At 48.8% G+C, this 24,112-nt stretch overlaps 1 protein-coding gene across 1 annotated transcript in view; it reads left to right on the top strand.

The window, feature by feature from the left end:
- Positions 1 to 24,112, top strand: part of ASCC2 (activating signal cointegrator 1 complex subunit 2) — a 24,205-nt gene extending 93 nt beyond the window's left edge. The window contains 19 exon segments of the mRNA XM_042023372.1: positions 2,403 to 2,503; positions 4,035 to 4,091; positions 4,093 to 4,194; positions 4,535 to 4,705; positions 6,614 to 6,743; positions 8,614 to 8,681; positions 9,123 to 9,233; positions 10,122 to 10,234; positions 11,277 to 11,351; positions 11,886 to 11,993; positions 13,052 to 13,120; positions 13,741 to 13,815; positions 14,224 to 14,401; positions 14,965 to 15,179; positions 16,713 to 16,832; positions 20,539 to 20,760; positions 22,312 to 22,420; positions 22,900 to 22,976; positions 23,714 to 24,112. Coding sequence (XP_041879306.1) covers positions 2,423 to 2,503; positions 4,035 to 4,091; positions 4,093 to 4,194; positions 4,535 to 4,705; positions 6,614 to 6,743; positions 8,614 to 8,681; positions 9,123 to 9,233; positions 10,122 to 10,234; positions 11,277 to 11,351; positions 11,886 to 11,993; positions 13,052 to 13,120; positions 13,741 to 13,815; positions 14,224 to 14,401; positions 14,965 to 15,179; positions 16,713 to 16,832; positions 20,539 to 20,760; positions 22,312 to 22,420; positions 22,900 to 22,976; positions 23,714 to 23,882 — 2,250 coding nt within the window. The 5' untranslated portion in view covers positions 2,403 to 2,422 and the 3' untranslated portion in view covers positions 23,883 to 24,112.

Below are 24,112 nucleotides of genomic sequence, written 5' to 3'. Positions count from 1 at the left end.
GTACCGGGGTTCTGGTGCCGTGCGGGGCCGGCGGGACGCGTGTGCCGATACCGGGGCTCGGGCGGCTGTGGCGGGGCTGGGTTGGGGTGAGCGGCAGCGGCTGTGTCGGAGCTCGGGAGTCGTGGCAGCAGCTGGGCAGGGCCCGGTGCGACAGGGACCGGACAGGGAACGTGGCCGGGGGGGCGGTGGGAGCGGCAGGGCCCGGGGTAACCGGCGGTGTTGGGTTAACTGAGCGTGTCTGGCCGTGGGGTAGGGCCAGGCTGGGAGAGCTGGGGGTGCTCGCCTGGAGAGAAGGCTCCAGGAACACCTCGGAGCCCCTTCCTACAGTGCCTAAAGGGGCTCCAGAAGAGCTGGAGAGGGACTGGGGACAAGGCATGGAGGGCCAGGACCCAGGGAATGGCTTCCCAGTGCCAGAGGGCAGGGCTGGATGGGATATTGGGAAGGAATTGTTCCCTGGGAGGGTGGGCAGGCCCTGGCACAGGGTGCCCAGAGCAGCTGTGGCTGCCCCTGGATCCCTGGCAGTGCCCAAGGCCGGGCTGGACACTGGGGCTTGGAGCAGCCTGGGACAGTGGGAGGTGTCCCTGCCATGGCAGGGGGTGGGATGGGATGAGCTTTAATGTCCCTTCCCACACAAACCGTTCCGTGAGTCCATGCTGCAGCATTCCCTGTGCCAGCTGTGCTGCGGTGGGTGCCTCATCCTCAGCAGTGTCACCTCACCCTGGATGTCCTCAGGAATGTGCACGTCAGTGGAAAGTGCAGGGCAGGGATCGTTTCTGGCACTAGGAAAATAAGTTTCCCTGGAAAAACCTGGGAAAATAAGTTTCCCTGGTTCATCATGTTCTTTGGCTCTTCCACTGTACCTGAAATCACAGGGCATGAGAGATTAATCGTGGGCTTGTGGTTTAGACCAAAGTTCTTTCCAGGGGAAAAGCTTATGAGAGTCAGGAATCAGGAATGATTCTCTGTTGAGCTTATCCCATGCTCAGCTTTATTCTTTTCTGTAGCCAAATAAGCTTTTGGGCAGGGGTTCTGTCTCTTACAGGATGTTTTTGACTTGGACTGGAGATTTTGATGCCTTCCAGGCTTGAAATGAGACACTTGGCATGTTTTTCTGCATTACAAACACGCATTTCTATGTGCAGTTTTCAGAATGACTCTAGAAATTTTAAGAGCCAAATTAAATATATGATGAAACTGAACTGAAAGCCAGCTTGGCTTATTCTGCTGAAAAGTTTTGGTGGTTTCTTTTTTTTTTCCAAAGAACTTGTTTATCATAAAATAATAGTTGTTCTTGTCAACGTTCTAAATTTTAAACTCCCCTGGAAAGACAGAATTATTTTTAGTTTTCTGAGCTGTGGGTATTGCTGTTGCTCTGCTGTATCTTTTTTATTTGAGCTCTAAAATGTTAGATGACAGAATTTCTGCCTAAATCCATAGGCAACAAATTTATGGGATGAAAAATGTTATTTTTTCATTTGCTGTCTAAACCATGACCCCACTCCTGAGTCAGAGTTGTTCAGCTGTAGAGACACTGCTCTTTTTTAAATTGTTATTCAGCCCAGGCAATGTGACTGCAATTAAACGTGCATCTGAGGAGATGTGTGACCTTCTTAATGAGAACATAACCTTTTAGTACCATTTTGCAGGACTCAAAACCCCATAATCCCCTAAAGAATTTAAAAGCTCTGTTAACCTGCAACTTTCGGTTTTTGTTAGTCTGAACTTTTTTAACAGCGCTCATAACATTCTTTCTACTGAGTTACTCTAATATTTGACTTCCAGTTAATTTCAGAAAGTTAATTGAAACATTTCTGAGGCCACAAATGCAAGATGAAGCTGTGGTTTTGTGAGCACGTGGGAATTGGCAGGAGCAGGGAAGGCTTTTGTAGGCTCAGCCTGTGTCCCTTGTCTAGCTGAGTGCTGGGAGATTCTGCACACAGGCACCAAAAATACTCTTTGAAAGCACAGGCAAGGCTGTGTTTGGGTTGTCCCTGCAGTTTGTGCTGTCAGGAGAGACACTGAAAGTGTTGAAAGAGGCTGCAAAGGCCAGAGTTCAGCACAGCTCTTCAGAAACCCGATTTAAATATCTAATTTCCGTATTAAACAGTGTCCCCACATGCGTTTTGTTGTCCTGGAAGACATCTGTGGCCTTTCAGTAAGGAACAGGGATAAAAGTTCAGCACCACATTCCAGATTTCCTCTGAGACGTGTGCAGGTGGCTCCTGGGTGTTCCCTCAGGATTTGGCTTTTTGGTGGGGTATAAATTGCTGGGTATAAATTGCTTGGCATAAATGCATTCCCAGCCAGTGTGTGTGTGTTACAGCAGGGCTGCAGCTTCTTTTGTTCTGCTTTTGCCTGAGCGACCTTGTAAAGTGCATCCTGTGCTGCTTTTGTTTGCTGAGGACAGGAACAAGCCACCAGGATGCCAGCATTGCCTCTGGATGAGCTCCAGCTGACAGAAAGGGATCCCAAGACAGGGAAGCTGAGAACTTTACCAGCACTGGTGAGCTCTGTTTCTCCTGAAAGCCAAACAGACTTTAGTAAATAATTGTCTTACAGCGAGGCTTGGTCTGGAATATGTGACAGGAATAGCTGGAGCTGTGTGAGGGAGGTTTAGGTGGATATGAGGGAAAGGCTTTTCCCCTAGAGGGTGCTGGGCACTGCCCAGGCTCCCCAGGGAATGGGCACAGCCCCGAGGCTGCCAGAGCTCCAGGAGCGTTGGGACAGCGCTGCCAGGGATGCCCAGGCTGGGGTTGTTGGGGTGTCTGGGCAGGGCCGGGAGCTGGGCTGGATGATCCCTGTGGGTCCCTTCCAACTCAGCATATTCTGTGATTCTGTGAAATCTGTTCAGCCTGCTGTTAAAGAAGGTTTTTGTAATGCATTCAGACAGTTGAGGTTTCATTTACCTGCCGTAAAAATACCCCAAAACACAAGAACCAAACTTACTCTGTTCAACATCTGGAGTAAACTGTGTTTTCCCAGCACATCTCCCTCTCTGGAGTCTGTAACCTCTGCTGCAGTGGAGAGATGCTCAGGGAGGTTTCGAAAGCTCTGCCTCAAGTTTAGCTCAGAGCTGTGGCACTGGGATCAGTCCCTTGTGCCTTCAGCTTGATGAAACCAGAAAATTCAACCCATAGAAACCCTTTTCTCCCAGAAATAAGGCCTGGAGAGAGCCTTCTGGATGTGTTGCAGGAGTGGGGCTGTCAATGCTGCTGGTTCCTGAGGAGCTTTACCCTGAGCACATGTGTGGGATGAGACAGAGCCCAAATCTGCTGCTCATTGGAATTCTTGTTTTAGGGTGGAGATATTTTGGCAAAGCCTGTTCAGTAACCCTTGGGAAGGGTAGTGAAGTGTTTCTTTCTGTCTTTGATGGTCGTGTCAGTTTGAGTTCATGGAATATTGTGCAAGAACTAGTTCAGAGGAAAAAGAGAGAGTTCAAAGGCATGCCAGGAAGTTCCTGCTCTTTGTTTTAAAGGTATGGGAGGATTGCTTTGTCAGGCTTTGGTTAAGAGAAAGCAAGGAGCAACATCTGCCAAATTACCAAGGTCTGAAAATGTTGCTCATAAAGAAAGATACAAACTCACTGCTTTGAAAGGGTAGAAAATGGGAGGTTACCAGGGAACAGAACGTTCCTGTCATCAGGACTGTAGTGACAGGACAAGGAGTAGTTGGTTCAAACCAAAATTTAGGTTAGATATTGGGAAGGAATTGTTCCCTGGGAGGGTGGGCAGGCCCTGGCACAGGGTGCCCAGAGAAGCTGTGGCTGCCCCTGGATCCCTGGCAGTGTCCAAGGCCAGGCTGGACATTGGGGCTTGGAGCAGCCTGGGATAGTGGAAGGTGTCCCTGCCCATGGCAGAGGCGGCACTGGATGGGCTTTAAGGTCCCTTCCCACCCAAACCATTCTGTGATTCTATAATGTCAAGTTGTAATAAAAGGTAACTTTGTGTTTCCTGGAATTCAGTGAGCAGATGGTAACTGGGCATTCCTGTCACTTGGTCTGGAGTTTTAACATGGTGAATTTTGGCTTTCTGCAGCACCCAGAAATTAAAGCAGATCGGTCGTTCGTGCTGTACAAACCCCCCCCCTGCCATCAGAGACCCTGCTCTGGTGGAGGAATTCCTGGAGCGAGCGAAATTCATTGCAGATGACCTGAACTGGCTTCTGGCTTTGCCTCATGACAAATTCTGGTGCCAGGTAATCATTGTTTTTTATCTGGAGATACAACATAAATATCTAGGTGCTTTTAAAAGCCATGAGCTTTACATCATTTTCATAAAGATTTGTTTATGCTTATTATGTCACTCAGGAAACATTTTAATTTCCATTACTGCCCCTTAGAATGCAAGGAAAGTATTTCCCTAAGGATTTTCCGCTGTGGATTTTAAGAGTTTGCTTGTAGTTGATGGATGTGGGAGTCCTTTCAATATGCCTGAGTGTTTTAGATTGCTTTAAATTTAACTGGGCTGCTCATGAGCACAACCTATGAAGGTGTGACATTCCCTCCTTCCCATTTTCCTGTCTTTGCCCGTGCCAGGTGATATTTGATGAGACCCTGCAGAAGTGTTTGGATTCCTACCTGCGCTCTGCCCCTCGCAAGTTCGACGCGCTGTGGGATTGCCATCCGGAGGTGAACGAGCTGCAGAAATGCCTCCATCGGAGTGTCTTCCTCACTTTCCTCAGGATGTCCACCCACAAGGAGTCCAAAGTAAATATTCCTACGCCTTGCAGGTGCTCCAGGCTGTGTGACTTAGGGAAAAAGAGAATTAGAGAAATGAATCATTTTCCTTCTTGCACAACATTCCTCTCCCTCATGATTTTATCAGTTGGATTCTCCATGTGGAGATAACACTCAGAGCTGAAGTATCTGAACTATGCAGTGATTCCTTGGTTGATTGCCTGGATCTGCTCCCTGAGGAGTAGCAGGTTATCCATGTGTGGTGGTTGGATATATCATGGTAAGAGGAGAGAGAGCACGTTGGCCTTTGTGTGGCCACATGGGACAGGCTCTTCAGGCCACCACCTCCTGAGCGTTCACTCCCTCAGGGCCACGTGGTGCCACAAAATTCCTGCTAATGCTTGTCTCTCCTTGAACTTGTCCCAAGTTTTGGACACACTGAAATTTCTGTAAATTACTGTTATCTTGGCATCATCAGGCATTCAGCCTGGAGAAGGCTCCAGAGAGAGCTCAGAGCCCCTTCCAGGGCCTAAAGGGGCTCCAGGAGAGCTGGAGAGGGGCTGGGGACAAGGGCTGGAGGGACAGGACACAGGGAATGGCTTCCCAGTGCCAGAGGGCAGGGATAGGTGGGATATTGGGAAGGAATTGTTCCCTGGGAGGGTGGGGAGGCCCTGGCACAGGGTGCCCAGAGCAGCTGTGGCTGCCCCTGGATCCCTGGCAGTGCCCAAGGTCAGGTTGGATGGGGCTTGGAGCAGCCTGGGACAGTGGGAGGTGTCCCTGCCCATGGCAGGGAGGGGGACTGGATGGGTTTCAAGGTCCCTTCCAACCCAAACCATTCTGGGATTCTACAATTAAGAGACATACTCAGCACTAATTGTGTGAGTGCAGCTCCCATCTGGAGCCGTGGAATTTTCACCCGGCCTTTGGGCAGGATGAGTGAGGCACCTTTGTGTTTTAGCAATTACTCCCTTGAGCTCCTCATTGGTTCATGCTGTGTTAGGGCTGTGTTGATTCTCTTGCTTATCACATTCAGGATGTTTTGAGGGAAAGGTCTGGGAGTGGAGGACTGGGACAGGAGCAGGTTGAAGGAATGCTGGAGCCTGCAGCTGGCACCACTTCAGCAGAAGTACCCGACACCTCTGTGGTGCCTTTCATTGCAGGATCTGATTAAACCTCACTGCTCTGAGAGGCAGGCGAGCATTTGAAACCATTTTATAGTTGAGTGGTTTGCAGGGAATGAATAGTCTGTTGTCATGCAGGAGTAAGCAGGAGTTCTGGAAAGGGAACCTGGCCAGCACTGAGCCCCATCCCTTTGCTTCAGCAGGGAGAATGTGCCCAGCCTTTCACTAGGATTGAAAACATTTGCTGTCACAGGCAAACGGGGCTTTCAAAAATCCAAAATCACGTTTCAGCTGCCTGTTTCTCAGGCAAATTCAATGGAATTTTCTCATCTAGAATTTTGTAAGAAATTCCTTCAGTGTGATGAGTTTTTGGCACAGTGTTCAGCAGTTAGGGTGTAGAGCTGCAGTTCTGGGGTTTCTCCCTGCTCGTCCATGATTCTGTGGTCTCTGGAGCTCTCCCAGGGTATGAGAACCTCAGGCTGTCCCTGTGTCTGGTTACTCATTCCTGCTCCTGAGCTGAGCTGTTCTGGTGCCAAGCTGGGAACTGGGGACTTGTGGGGAGATTTTTCTGTTAAACTTTTAGGTAGATTAATTCACCTCCTGGTGAATGGATCAATGGGGTGCCTGGTGTGGCAGGGACAGGAGTGTGGGAATAGATGGCTCCCCAGAAGCTCTTCCAAACAGAGTTGCTGCCTTCTATGAAATAAATTCCTTAATACACCTTTGAGAGGTGTTTTTATAGGTGTCATTATAATGCTGGAGTTGCTGCAGAGCAAGATATGGATTATCCTTCAAATTTTTTTTTTTTTTTTGGTAGGATCATTTTATCACTCCCTCTGTCTTTGGAAAAATTATTTACAATAACTTCCTGTTCGACATCCCCAAGATTCTGGATCTCTGTGTCCTTTTTGGGAAAGGAAATGGCCTCCTGCTCCAGAAGATGATTGGTCAGTAAAAGCCAAGGAACAACTTGCTACATTTAGGCTTTTGCTTGTATGACAAGTGACTTAGTGGGGTTTATATCAGTGGAACTGCTTTGAAAATTAATTGCTGTAGCAACTAAGATCTGTCATTTCTAGATCACATTGGGCTTTTCTTTTCCTGTGTGCACTTTGTTTGTGCTAAGGAAAGCTTCGTGTCCTGCTTTGCTGCCCTGAGCCGGGCTCACGTTGTTAGACATAAACCCAGGCTCAGTTGTTTTCCGTGCCAATGAAATGTGTCCCTTATAAGAGGAGTGTGGGGGCTCTGTAAAATCCTGGTAGAGATGGGAAAGGGGGAGGAGGGTTGGGAGATGGGGCACAGTCCAGCTGGGAGTGCTGTTGCTCTCAGAGCTGGGAGCCGAGTGAGACATTCGGTGTGAGGTAATCGCTGCTCTGGGAAGTGCGAGAACCTGAAACTTCAGTGCAGACATTGATGTATACAGAGCTTGCAAACCACAAACACTTCAGAGCCTTGCTCAAGCTGTGCTTATCCCTGGATTTCTGTGTCTGTACACACACTCTTAGTGGCGAGTACACAGGGAGGGGCGTTCCAGCCATGGATGCTGAGGAGTGAAGGTGCAGCATATTGATTTAGCTTCTCTATTTATTCTGTGCTCCCTTTACAATCCTGTGATCTTTAACATCACCTGAGCACCTGAGTGGAAGAGCATCTAGCCTTGGATTAAGTGAGCTCTTCCTGAATTCTAACCCACTTTGTCTGCAGCTCATGGGATGAAGCTTTTCTGTTTCTTTGGTTTTTGTTTCTGTTTTCTTTTTGGTTTTCTATTTTTGTCGCATTTCCAAGTTCACTGACATGAGAAGTGTTAGAGATCATGTGATGCAGACAGCTTTGCAGTCAGAAAATCTTAGCTAAACCTTTGCATTTTTAATCTTTTTATCCTTTTTCAGTAGCTTCTACTCTAAGTTCCTCTGTTGAGCCTCAGAGGTGGAAAGCCGTCATGGCAAGATAGATACTTCCCTTTCAGATGTGAAGCTTAGATTATCTAGGTCTTAAAATATTCCAAAAAAAAGACCTAAGTAATAAAACCTCCTTTGAATTACACTCTGGAGTGCCACACAAATCATGCTGCATGCAGGTGACCAAGGATTTGCTCACCTGATTATTTCATTATGTCGTGACAGTAATGGCATGAGCAGTTCTGGTGTGTAATTCATAACTTCATAAACTTGAGATTCTTCTCAGGGTATAAATTTTTCTGAAACTTGTCTCATAACTCTTACCTGAGTTCTGTCCTTGCTGGAGAACTCCTAATTTTCATCATCTGAATTCCCAAGAAAATAGGAGCCTCGGTGCTTACTTGGTGAGGATTTATGGTGTGGCATTACTCAGTGGAGTATTTTGTAAAGATGAAGGAGTCCTAGTAACATAATAGCAGGTGTTACTAAAGCCTCATTACCTTTAAGAAATATTCTGCACATCTCCTGGTGTGTGCTGAACTGTTATCAGTAATTAAAAGTCAACTCCAGTTGTCAAATAAAGGAACTGGGGATGTTCAGTGATAGTATTTGCATTATTCATTGATTCAGCCCCTGGAGCATGAATCATCTGACATCTCGTTTGCTCTCCTCTCATGAGCATATTCCCATTGCTGGATCTCCAGTGGCACTGGAGAGCTGATGGATCAGCTTTTTGGGAGCACGGCCTGTGCATGAGCTGAGGAGTGAGGGTGGGCTGTGTCCCACGCAGTCAGTAGGTGTGTCTGGGGGGTGTCAGGAATAACACAAGCACAGTGTAACAAGTACCATTTTCTGGTGCAAATTTGCTTGTTGGCATCAATATCTGAACTGATGGAAATGCTCTCCTTCCCCTTTTCAGGAAATATCTTCACTCAGCAGCCCAGTTACTTCAGTGACCTTGATGAAACTCTGCCCACTGTCCTCCAGGTACTGCTTTCCTGCTGGGACTTCATCTGGAAAGGTGCCATAGCTTGGAGAGAGGAAAGGGAGCATTGTAGGCAGGCAGAATGTAATTCATGAAGTCATGGAATATCCTGAGTTGGAAGGGACCCGCAAGGATCATCGAGTTCAACCCCTGGCCCTGCACAGGCACCCCAACAAATCCCACTCATTGTCCAAACACTCCTTGAGCTCTGACCAGTCTCCAGGGGAAGAACTTTCCCTAATATCCAGCCTAAACCTCCCCTGACTTAGTTCTTGCTCCCTTTCCCTAGTTTATGTTAATGTGTGTCAGGGAGGTTTTGAACCTTTATTTAAAATTAATACTTGAGGACTCTTCCCTCCCACCTTCCTTCAGCTTCTGGCCTTCTCTGCAGTGTCCCTCTGCTGGCTCCTGTCTGTTAACACTGCCCTGTTCTCCTGATTTAGGTGTTCAACAATATTTTGCACAAGTGTGGTTTGCAATCTGAAGGAGCCTCTGCTGAGCCCCAGAAACTGGAAGAGAAAGTCAGTGTGACTCCAGGGAACATGCCCCTCCAGGTGGGACTGAACTCTCTGTACTCCTGCACGCTGAACAGACCACCCAAGGGCATTCTGTTCCCAAAATCTCCTCCAGCTCGTGGTTCTGGGCCATTGTTGCACTCTTTGTCCTGGGACATGGTGATAAAACCTTCCCACCATGAGCTGATTCATTTCAACCATATCCTTTGTAATGTGGATAGTTTTAAACCTGGCAACTTTTTTGCTTAACCAGCTTATAAATAATGTAACAGAATATCTCACAGAAGTCTCCACCTAACCCTGGCAGTGATAAGAGCTGGTTTGGTTTTTTCTTCAGAAATGAGTGTTTTAACAACAATGTAATTTAACTGTAGTTAATTAAGAGGGCTTTTATGTGCTGGAGGCTGTACAAAGAGAGTGAACATGGTCCTCTACAAAACCTTAGTCATTCCCTTTGTGTGGGGAAACAAACTATCAGTTCAAACTATCATTTAGTGTGTCATTCCATGTTTCAGCTGCCTTGGAAATGCAGCTTGCACTGGACCAGACTGCTGAAAACATCCCTTTGATTCCCATGTTTCTGCCATGCAGTGCTTCATGGAAAAATGCTGCATGGGGAAGAATTCCGTATGTGGAGGGTGTATTGAGGGCAAAGCCACTGTCCAGAACAGGATCTGATGAGGATTCTTATAATCTCACGGGATCTTTAATGAAAGCAAACAGTTGGGATTGCATTAGAGATCTTTAAAGGATAGGAGCTCTAGTTGTATCTACCCCCAGACCTGTAAGAGGTTTATGGTTGATACAGACTCTGTGCAGTCAGGAGAAGGCCTGGCCCAATATTCTGTGTCCCTGTTGGGGAGTTACACTGTATTCCTGGGAAAACTTGCCTGGCTCTTCCCTCAGTAGCTGCTCTTTCCCTTTCAGGAGCTGAGGGACATTGTGCTGTATTTATGTGACACCTGCACAACTCTCTGGGCCTTTCTTGATGTCTTTCCCTTGGCTTGCCAGACCTTCCAAAAACACGAGTTTTGTTACAGGTATGTCTTGGAGTGCAAACAGAGCTTGTCCTGGCCATGTAAAAATACTGAATGTGCTGCTGTGTCCTGTCCCATTGTTAAATGAGACAGATTTCATGCAGAGGCTGCTGGGTTCTCTCTGACAGGAATGCAGCATAATAAATACATGGATATAGGGATGTGTAGATTTTCTGTTCTATGTATGTCATTATCTAGGAGTGATCCTAGGGCCAGGCATCCATGACAATTTCAAAAATCAGCTGAACCGTGCTTGGTGTGCTCTGGGAAGGGTGGAGAGGGATGAGTTATGGACAAAAAGAGCTTCCTGCTGTAGGACCCAAAGCAAGGGAAGGAGAAAGTATTTCAGAGAAATAGTTCTTCAAGGTCTGAAAACAAATGTCTTTGATGTTATGCCCAAGTTTTATGCTAGAGAATATCAGTGGGGTTTGGCAAAAGCTTTGTGTCTGGGAAAGGGTGACAAGGCATGAGAGGAAACAGCCTCAAGCTGCGCCAGGGGAGGTTCAGGTTGGATATTGGGAACATTTCTTCATGGGCAGGGCTGTCCAGCCCTGGCACAGCTGCCCAGGGCAGTGCTGGAGTCCCCATCCCAGAGGGATTTAACAGCCACGTGGATGTGGCACTGGGGGACAGGGTCAGTGGTGACCCTGGCAGTGCTGGGGAATGGTTGGGCTCGATGTTCTCAGGGGGCCTTTCCAACCTGAAGGATTCTGAGATTCTGTGAGTCTGTTGGCTCTTTGCAGGCTGCAGATCTGTGTTGGGGCTGTTTCTGGGTTGGGCAGATGGTTCTGATCAGCACCAGGATGCTTTTGAAATGCATTTCTTTCCTACCTCTTCAAAGACCTCTCTGTGATTTCCTTAGAGTGCTGCTCTTCGTCTGTGGTGTGTTTGCTTGTGTTCTGGGGGGAAAATACCAAAATCAGGTGATGCTCATGAGTACTGCTGGTGAGGAGGGTTTAATGAAATCAGACATTTGTTCTGCCTTTTAGCAAATGATTTTTGGAGCCTCAGCTGACAGGTACAGGTTTGTTCCCCCTTTGTACAGATTAGCTTCATTTTATGAACTGGCAATTCCTGAGCTGGAATCTGCAATCAAGAAGAGGCATTATGAAGATAACAGGTGAGAATTCCTGCAAAGGCTTGCCTTGGATTTTCAGTGAGATTTCCCAGGGCTTAGTTAAAAATTCACTTCATGCTGCTTTACCCATCCCTGCAGAGCCTGGCTTTTTTTGTGCTGCTTCAAAGAGCTCTGAAGAGATGACTTCTGTAATTCCAAATTTTCCTGGGCAGTGGGGTGACTAATCATTTTTAGTGCTGTGCAAGAAGGAATTTGATGGGAGGTGCATTCAAATTGTAACAAAGTGTGAGAACATGAATGATATCTCTGTGAAGCTCAGTCTCGCTGTAAGGCGCAGGCTGTGCTGCTACAGTGGGGGTCGCATGTGTGGAGCTGCCAGGACAATTGGGGTTGAAACCAGCTTTATTTGGAGCATGGATTTTCTTTAATGACCATGAAATGAGTGTAATATCTGGTCTTTGCAGCAAGGAAATTATTCTGCTAAGGAAATTCTTTTTCTAGAGGGTTAACTCTGGCATAAAGGTGTGTTACAGATTCTTGTGCTGACACCAACAGTGTCTTTTGCTCTCTCTGAAGTGTTTTTGCTGATTTGTGGAGGAGGATTTCACACTCCAGAAAGAAGATGATAGAAGTTTTTCACACCCTAATAAACCAAGTGTGTCTGCAGCCCATCCTAGAGAGCAGGTATTGGCACTTGGCTCTGTGCTACTCGCCAGTTACGTGATTGCTGTGTGGGAGAAATTTTCTCATTTACAAATTTACAGGAGAAAATGAACAGAAACTGCTTTTTGTGTTGGGATTGTAGCCAAAGACTTGGCTAAGGTCAAATTCTGTTGTCCTGTGTATCAGGAATGTTCCAGATGGAGCTGTTTGGTCCAGAATTTCTGCAGTGAGCTGTGGTCCAACAAGCTTTCTGACCACAGTGTGTGGTTCATGCAAACTTCCATCATGTGTAACACCTTGAGACCTAATTGTGACCTTCCAGGACCTGAAGGGCCCAACAAGACAGATGGAGAGAGACTGTTTACAAGGGCTTGGAGTGACAGAACAAGGGGGAATGGCTTCCCACAGACAGAGGGCAGGGTTAGATGGGATATTGGGAAGGAATTGTTCCCTGGGAGGGTGGGTGAAGCCCTGGCACAGGGTCCCCAGCAGAGCTGGGCATCTCTGGCAGTGCCCAAGGCCAGGTTGGACGGGGCTTGGAGCAACCTGGGATAGTGAAAGGTGTCCCTGGCCATGGCAGGGGGTGGCACTGGATTGTCTTAAGGTCCCTTCCCACCTAAAGGTGCTGCCTTGGAGAGAGGTTTGGAGTCTCCTCAGCATCCAGGGGTTTGGGCACTGAGGCTGCAATGGGAGTTTGCTTGGCAGGTGTTCTTGCACAGGTGAGCACAAACTTTCTGGAAGGTTCACAGGTATAATCCCAAGACATCATAAAGGCACAGTTACAAAAGCTCTACACGTCCTTTTTTGCAAGTCTGAAGCATCAAACTATTTGTAAAGTCTCTCTGAAGACTTGTAATTCTGAGTGTGATACAGCTTTGGATCTGACTGCTGGAATCTTTGCTGAAGCCTTAAAAACCACTTGTTTCCATTTGACTCTTTGCTCCTGTGAAAGCCAAAAAGTGGCCTGAAATGTTTTCAAATGGGGCTTTGCCTTGGTGTGTTAATGTGAGTCGTTTGGCTGGTGGGGCAGAAGTGGGCAGACTTATCTCTGAGTGTTCACTCTGCTGTGTTTCCTGCAGCTGTGAGAATATTCAGCCATTTATTGAGGAATTTCTGCAGATCTTCACCTCGGTGCTTCAGGAAAGGAGGTGAGTCTGACTGGCAAGAGGCCCGAGGGGGGTCTTGGCTCCTTCCTCTGGCATTCTTCACAGCAGAATTGCCTGAGGCAGCATTACGAGGCATTTGGGAGTCAGAAATCGTTGTAAGTAGTTGGGAGAAGTGCAGGGAGAGGATTTCAGCCTGCAGCACAGACCCTGGCACTGAGAAATGCTGTTCTTCACTCCCTTTAATCCAGCTCCTCAAAGAAGAGAAGAGCAATTTAGCCATTAGCTCCCTTGACAAGTTAGCCTGTTATGACTGATCTGTGCTTTCCAGCTGGGCTGACCAGACCAGAAAAATATTAAACACTCATGCTGGAGATGCAAAGGAAGTGGCAGAACTGGGAATTCCATCTTGTCCTCCTGCCCATGCTGGCATTCTGAGCACGTTCACGTGGTAAAGCAGATTTTCCCTGTAATGCAGCACTGGGTTCCAGCCCTCACACCTGAGGAGTGTTGCTGTGGTGTAGTGGGACCAAAATCAGGCATGGCTGGAGTCCAGCATTGGGTGAGAGGTTCTGTGTTCCTACCTGAGCACTGAGGCAGTCAGAGAGGCACAGCAGTGGTAATTAATTGAGCTCAACTGATTAAACTTGCTCCTGTGTTTTCAGATTTCTCCGTGACTACGACGAGCTGTTCCCAGTTGAGGATGATGTGAGCCTGCTCCAGCAGGCATCCTCTGCACTGTATCCTTTGGCTCTGCACACCAAGCTGCTCTTGGATTCCTTCACACCAGTGACTTTTCTGCCTCTGGTCAAGCTGCATGACTGGCAAGGAGTACTGGAAAGTTTTCCCTTAATAGAAAAGAAGGGAGATGGGGGAGTTGTTGCCCAGAGCAGCTGTGGCTGCCCCATCCCTGGCAGTGTCCAAGGCCAGGCTGGACAGGGCTTGGAGCAACCTGGTTTAATGGAAGGTGTCCTTGCCCATGGCGGGGGGGTGGGATGAGATGAGCTTTAAGGTCCCTTCCCACCCAAACCATTCCGTGGTTCTGTGAGTGTTGATGTAGGCACAAGTTTGGAAGTCGCTGACAATCCCATAGTTGGGTGATCCCTGAACAGGTGCATCCAGGAATGTCCTTAATGCCATGCTCTTAGAGACGAGACCAGGACAGCCTATATCCTCCAAGCAGTGGAAAGTGCCTGGGAAGGGGTAGACAGGAAAAAAGGACAAGCTGGTAAAGATCCAGCAGCATCCAATGGAGCTTCAGCAATAGTGGAGAGCACCCCTGAGGACGGAGAGGATCCGGGGGCTGCGTGTGCCCTGGAGGATGAGGTGGGTACAGCTCTGTGGTGCTCTGCTCTTCCTGGGGGCTCTGCTCTTCCAGGCCTTCTTTTATCTGTGAGGACAGGCTTGATTTGCTCAGTTTTGGGGACAACATGAGATTTGGTGTCATTTCTGACCTTTGCTGGATCTCCATGCAGCCTTGGGAAATGAGAACTGAAGCTACACCGGAATCCTGAGTTATCTCTGAGCAAATTGCTTCCAACTCCCATGGCTTGGGTTTTCCCTTGCTGGGGATTATTCAAATACTCTGCTTCATCCCTGCAGTTCGTGTGCATATTTTTGAAATGCAGAGCTCGCCTATTATTTGAGGAAGGGATTCTCCGGGGTGTCCTTGCTGCCTCAGGGACTGGCAAAAGTAGCTGTGTGCCCAAATCTGTGGTGGAAACCTTGTGTAGTTTAAACAGCTGGTTTCTCTTTTGGCTCCACTCTTGGACTTCTGTGTTTAAACTCTGACAACCCAGAGTGCTGCTTTCCCCTGTATTTCTGAGCACACTGCCTGCCCTCAGCTCTGTCCCTCCCCAGTACCCACCAGTTGTGTTTGGTGTCCGCAGTGTGCCGGCGCTGCGGCCGCGCCCGTCGCCCGCGTGTCTGGCGTGGAGCTGGACTCGCTGATCTCCCAAGTGAAGGATCTGCTGCCAGACCTTGGTGAGGGATTCATCCTGGCCTGCCTGGAGGAGTATGGATATGACACAGAGCAAGTGATCAACAACATCCTGGAAGATAAGCTAGTGCCATACCTGGATAAGCTGGACCGAAGGATGCAAAGGTGTGGGACAACGTCTGGTTGTTTCTGTCTCACTTAATTGTTCTCACTGAAGCCTCAACACTTGTAGAGCTCTAAGAATTTGCATTTTTGGGGTAGAGAATTGCAGTGAGAGCTTCTCATTGTCATCTGTCACCAGTTTTCTGCCCCCATCGTGTCCCTGCATAGGAGTGGGACCTTCCCTGTTCAGTGTTGGAGTAGAGCAGGTGCTCGGTTGTGTTTTGTGACAGGGGACAAAACCACTTGTACATGAAATGCTCAAATAGAATTGGAATAGAACAGAATGCTGGGTAATAGAATATGTTGCCTTCAAAAGTTATTTTGCTGCAGTTTGGTGTCACAGGTGTGAAAATCCCAGCAGTCCTGCAGAAAAGGGCATCTTCAGAGGCCCCAATTCAGCTGGAATTCAACCCACAGGGTCAAATATGGTTGTTTAACAGGCTGCTGTTTTGTGAGTGAAGTTAGGCTAGAGAGAGGTTGGAACTGGCAATTCAGCTCCATTTTTATGTTCCTTCTGACAAACTTGCCAGGTTTGTCCTGCTTCCCTGGGTTGGACAAGGGATGGAGGGTTTATGGCTGGTGGTGGGATTGAGTTGTTGGAGTTTGCCTGCAGCTGTGAGTGTGTGTTTGTGCTGCACCAGCAGTTCCTGACAGAGCATCAGGATGTGAATGTGCTGTTTGTTCACATTTCATGGAGTTATGGGCAGGCTGTCTCACTGTTGCATTACAGGAAAGCATCTTTATCGGAAAAATGATGTAAAAGATCTTAGTTTTGCAACAATCTTTGTGTTCCCGCAGTCAGATCTGCTGACTTTGGCACAACTGGTGCAGGATGGGCTTTAGGAAGGATTGTTTTTTCTGCAAAGCCAGCAGTTCCCCAAGATAGAGCTGTTTTGGTTTTTTTTCCCAGCCTTTTGCATCTTGAAACAAAGCTGCTGGTTCGATAGGAAATGTCGAATTCTGACCCCTGCTGATTTATAGGGGAGCATAGCAGCATTTGCAGCTGCCCAGCTGAGCTGCCTGCGCCACCAAAATGAATGTCAGAAGTACAGTCTTTTGACTTATAAGTTGAACAAACATAAACCTGGAACCCTGAGAAAGATTTAACAAGGGAGATAAATATCTTGAAATCAGCAGCAACAAATTATTGGAATTTTTTCCAGCGTGTAATTCATCACACTTAGTGTTTGTCTTCCCTGAGTCACTGTGTTGAGACCAGGCAGTCTGTTGAATATTCTGTTGTGCTGCATGGTTTGATAGACTCTGAAATGAACAGAAGAATTTTCTCATGGCTTTCTGTGGGTTGCTTTAGCTTCCCCTCAAATCCAAGCTTTGGGAAGTGCAGTGCCGTGCTCGTGCCAGAGCATGGCTGTGAAGCGAAGGGGTTGTGCCCTGTGACCCAGCCAGCCCCTCTTGGCGTGCTCAGGATTGCTTTGGGACTGACAAAGGAAAAACCAAGGGCTTAGGAAAGGGACAGGATTTGTCTTCCTCACTTCAGTTTTGTTTTTATTCTCTCTCCTTGTTGTTTTTTAACAGACAGCTGAAGCCAGACCCTACCCCTCTGGTCAGCTCTCGCTATAACGTTTTCCAGAATGATGAGTTTGATGTTTTCAGTAGGGATGCAGTGGATGTGTCTCGGATCCAGAAAGGCAAGAGGTGAGTGTTGGCACCCAGTCATTAACTCTGCCTGTCAGGAGGAACAAACACCTGGGAACCTGCACATTTATCTCTCCTACAAACCTCCTGCAGGAGTGTTTTGGCAGGGGGGAAGGCTTATCAAAAATGTTTCCCACCTGTTTGTCTGGGAAAGTAAAATGAAATATGATGAGGGGGTTGGTTTTGCTTAGTGTTTTTCCTAATTGGCTTTCCTGTGTCTGCTGCTGGAGATTGCTCTGCCAAGCTCGTTTGTAATGTCAGGCTCTTGCTCCTTGGGCTTAATGTTAAACTCGCACTGAACAACATACCTTGAAAAGCACCATCCCTGAGCATGGGATTGTGACTCAGAGCTGAGAATAAATAATGATTTGGTTTAGAGCCAAGGGAAGATTCAATATCCATCTACTTCAACATCTGATAACATTCAGTGCCTTAGACTACTTCTGTTGTTCCTGCTGCTGTAAAGCTTCCTGCAGAAGGGCACTTGGACTCGTGGAGTAGTTTGGGTTGGAAGGGACCTTTAAAGGTCATTTAGGCAATCTCCCTGCAATGAGCAGGGATCCTCCTGCCGTGAGCAGAGATTTCTACAAAACCCCACCAGCTTTCACTTTGCTTTCTGCCTGGTTGGGTGTGTGGTGTTGGCTCCCACTGGTGTCAACTCTATAATGTGGTTCCCTTGTTCCAGATTCTTTTAAAACAGATCACAGCATCATGGAATGGTTTGGGTTGGAAGGAACCTTAAAGCTCATCTCGTTCCACCCCCTGTCATGGGCAGGGACACCTTCCACTGGACTTCAAACACCTCCTCTAACCAGCCAAGTGTGATCTTAGTGTTGGGATCTATTTACACAGCAGATAACTAAAAGTCTCTCTGGAGCTGGAGCCACGTGACCTAAGAGCTCCCAGTGAAGGTTTTGGTTGCAAAGTTGCATCAAACTCTAGGAGAAAACTACTTTTGTTCCCAAGTCCAGTGGCCCAGCTCCTCAGAGCAGTGCCATGGTGCTGATCCTGTCTTGGCTGGGCAAGAAAGGAATTTCTTTTCTCTCTGGCCAAGGCAATGACTTTTGTTGTGTCCACAGCTGAGAATTCACAGACAGAACCTTTCTCCTCATGGTGGTGCCTTGCTCTGTGAGACAGGTGCATTGTACAGATGTGCTGGGTTATGCCTGGTTCCCAGAGCCTTGCTGGTTATCCCTGATTCCCAGAGCCTTGCACAGGCGTGCTGGGTTATCCCTGATTTCCAAAGCTTTGTACAGATGTGCAGGGTTATCCCTGGTTCCCAGAGCCTTGCACAGATGTGCAGGGTTATCCCTGGTTCCCAGAGCCTTGATGCAGCAGCTGGTCAAGGCCAGAGAGCTCCAAGTCCAGCACAGAGCATCCAGTGGCTGGAATACCCTGCTCGGAGCTCCCTCTGCAGATCGCTTGGAGAGCTCTGGAAGCTGTAAATCATCCCTGAGCTGGGCTCTGGGATCTGCTTCCATGGCACTGCCCTCCAGCTGTGCCTTCTGTCCAGTGAAACCATCACTCCTGGAGAAGTTCTCCTCTCTCCTGCTGTAGTTATGTGACCTCTTTGGATTATCCTCTTGCTGCTGCTTTTCCTGGTGTCCTTTGCCTCCCTTCATTTCAGAGCATTTGGGAAAACTCTGCAGGACTCCAGACATATTAGTTGTGGTTTGAGTAGTTTAAAACCTGGAGATCAGCAGTGCCTGAAGATGACCATATCCAACTGAATCCAAGGAAAAGCTGCAGTAACTTGTCTCCAGGATTTAACATTTAGCATTCCATAAATATGAAGTTTCCTTTCAGTGCTGAAAGTGTCACTTCCTCAGAAGATTTTCCACCAGCAAGAAGCCTGATGGTTCACCCCGGTGTTGGGGTAACAGGGCTCTCCAAGCTTAGTCTGAGATCTGCTTTGGATTTGAATTGTATCAAATATTTAATATTTTTTCACCTTCTAAATACCTTTTGCTCACCAAATTCTCTTGTGTTCAGGGTGCTGTTGCTAAGCCTGGTGTCACCATAGTGCCTAAAGAACCAGAGCAGGTTGTTCTGGCCACTCTCAGCATCAGCAGTTTGGGGCAGGGACTATCCTGGAGAAACACAAATCCAGCCAGGATGAGGAGGGAATCAAACATGAGGAAGTGAATGTGCGACCACAGACTCTGCTGATCCTGAAAAGTGATGACATTTGTCTGTGCCTGTCCAGCCCTCACTGTCAGCTGAATCTGTCTCCTGAAGCCAGAGCATGTCCTGAGCTCCATGGGACTAGAGGAGCTATCCCACTGTTTTTCCTGGGATTGGTGCCCAGACCATCTCATGCAGCTCCTCTGCAGTCATCAGACCAGCTCGACAGGAAGCAATTACCAAGTGCTTGGGTCAGCCTCAGCTGAATTCCCACAGAAGGTGTTATCCCAGGGATCCCGGGATGGGTGAACTCACCACGTGCTTGGGAGGGCATTGAGCAGCTTGAATGCAGGCAGTGAGTCATGGGAGAGAGGGAACCACCTCCGGCTGTAAACTTCCTTTGTTTTGAGATTCCCAGTGAAAATCGGGCTGCTGGATCACATCTCCTTCCTGAGTCGCTGCCACTGCCTTGGACAGGTCCTTTCTCTGATAATATCCATGGATGCTGGGTCCTCCCAGACTCTGGGGGCTGCAGGTTGTCCTGGGAATGCTGGACAGTGGAATCCCCTGATGCTTTGCTGTAAATACGTACTTGGCTGGTCTGGAAAATGGGACTTCAGAGCTTATGCTTGTGCAGCTTGAGACACTCAGCAGCTCCTTTTTAATCCCTCTGTTTCTTGGTCTTCCCTTCTTTAAAATGACTATAATTTACCTTCCTTCTGAATGTAAAAAACAAGCCCCTGCAGTGCTCTGAGAGGTTGAATCACAATCACTCTCTACTGTTTTGTTCTTTGCCTTGGTGCTTGTGTTTATGTGCATCCTCACCTGCTGCACTGGTTATTTCTTGGCTCTCCCCATCTAAATTTGTCCTTTTCCCGTCACATTTGTGCTCCATTCACATTGGCCAAGGAACGGAATTGCATTTGGCTTCCTGTGAAAGCTTCCTCTGTCTCAAGTGATGATGGTGGTCTCCAATTCCTGCTCCTTTTTAGTGGCCAAACAGCCCTGGTACAAATGACCCCCCCCTGGATCACTCCATCCAGCTCTGAGGCCCAGCACAGGAAGGACCTGGAGCTGCTGGAGTGAGAGCAGAGGAGGCACCAAGATGATCAGAGGGATGGAGCAGCTCTGCTGTGAGGAAAAGCTGAGAGAGTTGGTGTTGAAAAGTCTGGGGAAGAGCTTGGAGTGCCAGGACAAGAGGGAATGGCTTCCCAGTGCCAGAGGGCAGGGCTGGGTGGGATGTTGGGAAGGAATTGTTCCCTGGGAGGGTGGGCAGGCCCTGGCACAGGGTGCCCAGAGAAGCTGTGGCTGCCCTGGCAGTGTCCAAGGCCAGGTTGGACAGGGCTTGGAGCAGCTTGGGACAGTGGGAGGTGTGAGGGTGGCACTGGATGAGCTTTAAGGTCCCTTCCAACCCAAACCATTCTATGATCCTATAAACCAGCGGGGCAGTAGGTGGGGTGAGGAGTGCGTGTGCAATCAGGGATGTGAGACTTGCATCGCTTCACTTTCCACTGACTGACAGGGGCAAAAGCAGCTTCTAGGGAAGGTTTTGACCCTCTGCCTTTCCCCCCTTCCCGGGCAGGAGGGAGAAGGACACGACCCGGAGCTTGGTGAATGACAAGCGGCTGGTGACGGAGCAGCGGGAGCGCTACAGCCAGTACAGCGTGGTGGTGGAGGAGCTGCCGCTGGAGCCGGGAGCAGCCCAGCCCTACGAGGACTACGAGGACGAGTACGACGACACCTACGACGGGAACCAAGTGGGCGCTAACGATGCTGACTCGGATGACGAGCTCATCTCCAGGAGGTGAATGCTGAGGGGAGGGGGAGGGAGCTTCGGGAGAATCACCGCGGAATTCTCTGCCTCCCACAAACGCTGCTTTGGATTCTGTTCTTCCACGAGAGCTTCAAAGCACCCCTTTCTCTGATTTCACTGCGGTGTGCAAGGAGGGAGGTTTGGGTCTCCCTCCCTTGGGTAGGGAATGTTGCCATGGCACGTGCCCAGGATGTTCTCCAGCTTCCACTCGGCCATTGCCTCAATTAATCAGCAAATCCAAGGGGGAAATTTCCCAGTGCGTTCCAGCTTGTATTCAGCAGTGCTTCTCCTTAGAGAAACTACCCTGCAGCAGGGACAAATGGCTTGGCAAATCAGTGGAGCTGGGCAGCCTAAAATGGCTGGTTAGCAAAGGAAAACTTCAACATTTGGGAAATTCTACAACCAGACTTTTCCCTGCCGATCCCCTCTGAGTGCTGACAGCTGGAATTGAGTCCTTGATGGGCTGCACAGCACTCTGCACCATGACTGACAGCTGCACACAATGAGCTTTTGGGAAGCAAAGGGTTAGTGGGGATGGAGGCTGGAGAATATTTATTTTAGAAAACATGTGGTTTAAAAGCTGCTTTAACATTTCTGAAAGTGGCCTTTTGAATTCTGGTGTATTATGAAGATGTCACCATTCCTAACCTCAAACCAAATTGGAGCTTTGAGGTTCTTTTGTCCCTTGGGGGGGGGGGGGGGGGGGGGGGGGGGGGGGCACTGAGAAGCTTCAATCTAAATCCTTTCTGTGTTTTGCCTGTAAGAATGTGGCACCCAGGTATTTTCCCCTCTCTCAGGTCTCACTGCCCCTAGAAACAATTAGTGGATGTCACTGCTGAAAACTGGATCTGTTGGTTTGAAATAACAAAGGCTTTTCTGGTTTTACATTCCATGGCAGTGGAATGGTCTGAATTCCAATGGAATTTAAACACAGACACATATTTATGTTAAAGAAGAGTTATAGGCATGTGGTAAATTCTGCCTCCATCCCCAGGCCCTTCACCCTGCATGTCCAGGGTGATTCATAAAGCCTGATGAATTTCTCCAGGGATTTCCCCCTGCAGGAAACTGGGGCACAGCAGTGGAACTGGGGCTCCGTGGATTAGCGCTGACCAGTCAGAGGCTTTGGAGCCCAGCACTGGCTGAGCATTAATGTTTCTGTCCAAAGGATGCTCCTTAATATTGCCTTGTGGCTGTGTCTGGATGCCCATTTCCCAAAGGAAGCAGTTGCTTCTGTGGAGAAATTCCTTGTGAGGTTTCAGGGGGTTTTTTAACTATTATTATTATTATTATTATTATTAATTTCAGAGACAACTTCATAGTGAACATTCCCCAGTGAAGAGCGTGTGTTTGCCAGTTGCCCATAGGAATGTGGTATTAACTCCTGGATCTCCTGGTTTTTTCTTCAGGAAAATAAAGTCCATGAAATCTGCAGATTCTCATTTTTAAAGACATAATGCCAACCAAGAAGGATATGCTCTTCAGAGAAATGTTTGAGGCTGTGCTCTTTTATTTTCTAACTTTTTTTGTCTTAATTCCCAGGCCATTCACAATTCCTCAGGTCCTGAGACCCAAAGGACAGGAGGAAGGACAGGAGACAGAGGAAGAGGATGAAGAGGAGGAGGAGGAAGCTGAAAAGGAAAGAACAAAGGTGACATTTAGCTGGAGTTGCATTAAGATTTACCATATTTCTTCCCTGCTTCACCTGCAGGTGATGTGGAGCAGATTTCCTGTTTCAGAGAGGGAATCTTTGAGCAGCAGCAGGGACTGAGCTGCTGTTCAGTGGCTGCTGGGCTGTGAGTAGTGTCCCCAGGGACAGCTCTCCACTGCCTCCTGGCCTAACTGTGCTGGAGCAGTGACACTTCCTCTGTGGGGAGCTTTAATCTGCTTTATCCCAGAGCCAGACAGTGCCAGCAGAGCACTCTGTTTCCATGGAAGTGCTGGGAGTAGCCACAGTGGAGGAAGGTTTTCAGGCAGGTTTTGTGCTGGGTGTTGTGTTTAGAGTCCCTGACACCAATCCTGCTGGTCCAGAGGTAATGAACCAGGAATTGACTCTGTTCCCAACAGAATCCCCTCCTCTCCAGGCTTCTGCTGATGAGTTTCCTGACCTGTTCCCTTGCTTCCTTGCAGGACCACTTTGTGCAGGACCCGGCTGTCCTGCGGGAGAGGGCAGAAGCCAGGCGCCAGGCATTCCTTGCCAGGAAGGGGTAAGCGAGGATCTCCCTCTGGCTCTGCAGCTGGCAGCTGTTTTGCTGCTGACTGGAATTGTTGAGGGTGTTCCTGCTCCTTGACATTCCCATGTTTCAGGGTCCTGCCACAGTGGGGTGAACCTCCTCACCCACCCTTCACTGCTGGTTCTTTTATCCCGTTGAATAGGAATGTCATGGAATCATGGAGTGGTTTGGGTGGGAAGGGACCTTGATGACTGTCTTGTTCCACCCCCTGCCATGGGCAGGGACACCTCCCACTGTCCCAGGCTGCTCCAAGCCCCAATGTCCAGCCTGGCCTTGGACACTGCCAGGGATCCAGGGGCAGCCACAGCTGCTCTGGGCACCCTGTGCCAGGGCCTGCCCACCCTCCCAAGGGGAACAATTCCTTCCCAATACCCAATCTAAATCTCCCCTTTTTTCAAAGCCATTCCCCCTTGTCCTGTCACTCCAAGCAGCAGAGCCCTGTGCAAGACAGGATCTTGGAGAGCACAACTTCCAGATCTCCAACAGCTCCCATAGGGATTTTGGGACAGTTTGGTAGCTGTCTGCAGCTGATGGGCTCAATGTGTGGAAGGACACAGTCGTGGTGTGGCTGATGCTGCTCCTAGGCTGCTGTGGGAGCCCTGGGATGAGCCGAGGCCCAAGGGCTGAACCCCTCACCCGCTGGTGTTTGTGGGGATCTGGGATTTTGTCCCCAGGAGTGCGGTGTGATGTGCTTTTTTTGTGTCCCTCAGGCACAAGCATGACAGCTCTGCCGTTGTTGGGAATGCCAAGGGCCACGGGCAGAACCGGGAGACGGCGCAGGAGCGGAGGAAGAAGGAAGCAAACAAAAGCACAAGAGCCAACCACAACCGCCGGGCCATGGCCGACAGGAAGCGCAGCAAGGGCATGATCCCTTCCTGAGCAGCTCCCGGGGCAGGGGCTGCACCATCCCCGGGCCCCTGCCCAGGAGGAGGCTCTGTTTCCTCAGCATTCCCTTTGCTCAGGGGATGAATGTTGTGTGCAATACCCGGCACCTCAGCTCACACGGATCTGCATTCCCTGTGGGAGTGCTGCCCTGACTGCGTGTGCCAGTGGCTGCACCCAATACATGGGACAGGCTGCAGCAGCCATTCCTGCCCTTTTGTACTATT

The sequence above is a fragment of the Corvus kubaryi genome, unplaced genomic scaffold (assembly GCF_017639235.1).
Source record: "Corvus kubaryi isolate FWS band 111438036 unplaced genomic scaffold, C.kubaryi_AGA036_p1.0 127, whole genome shotgun sequence".
Taxonomy (NCBI): domain Eukaryota; kingdom Metazoa; phylum Chordata; class Aves; order Passeriformes; family Corvidae; genus Corvus; species Corvus kubaryi.
This window is presented reverse-complemented; position numbering and strand designations above follow the sequence as displayed.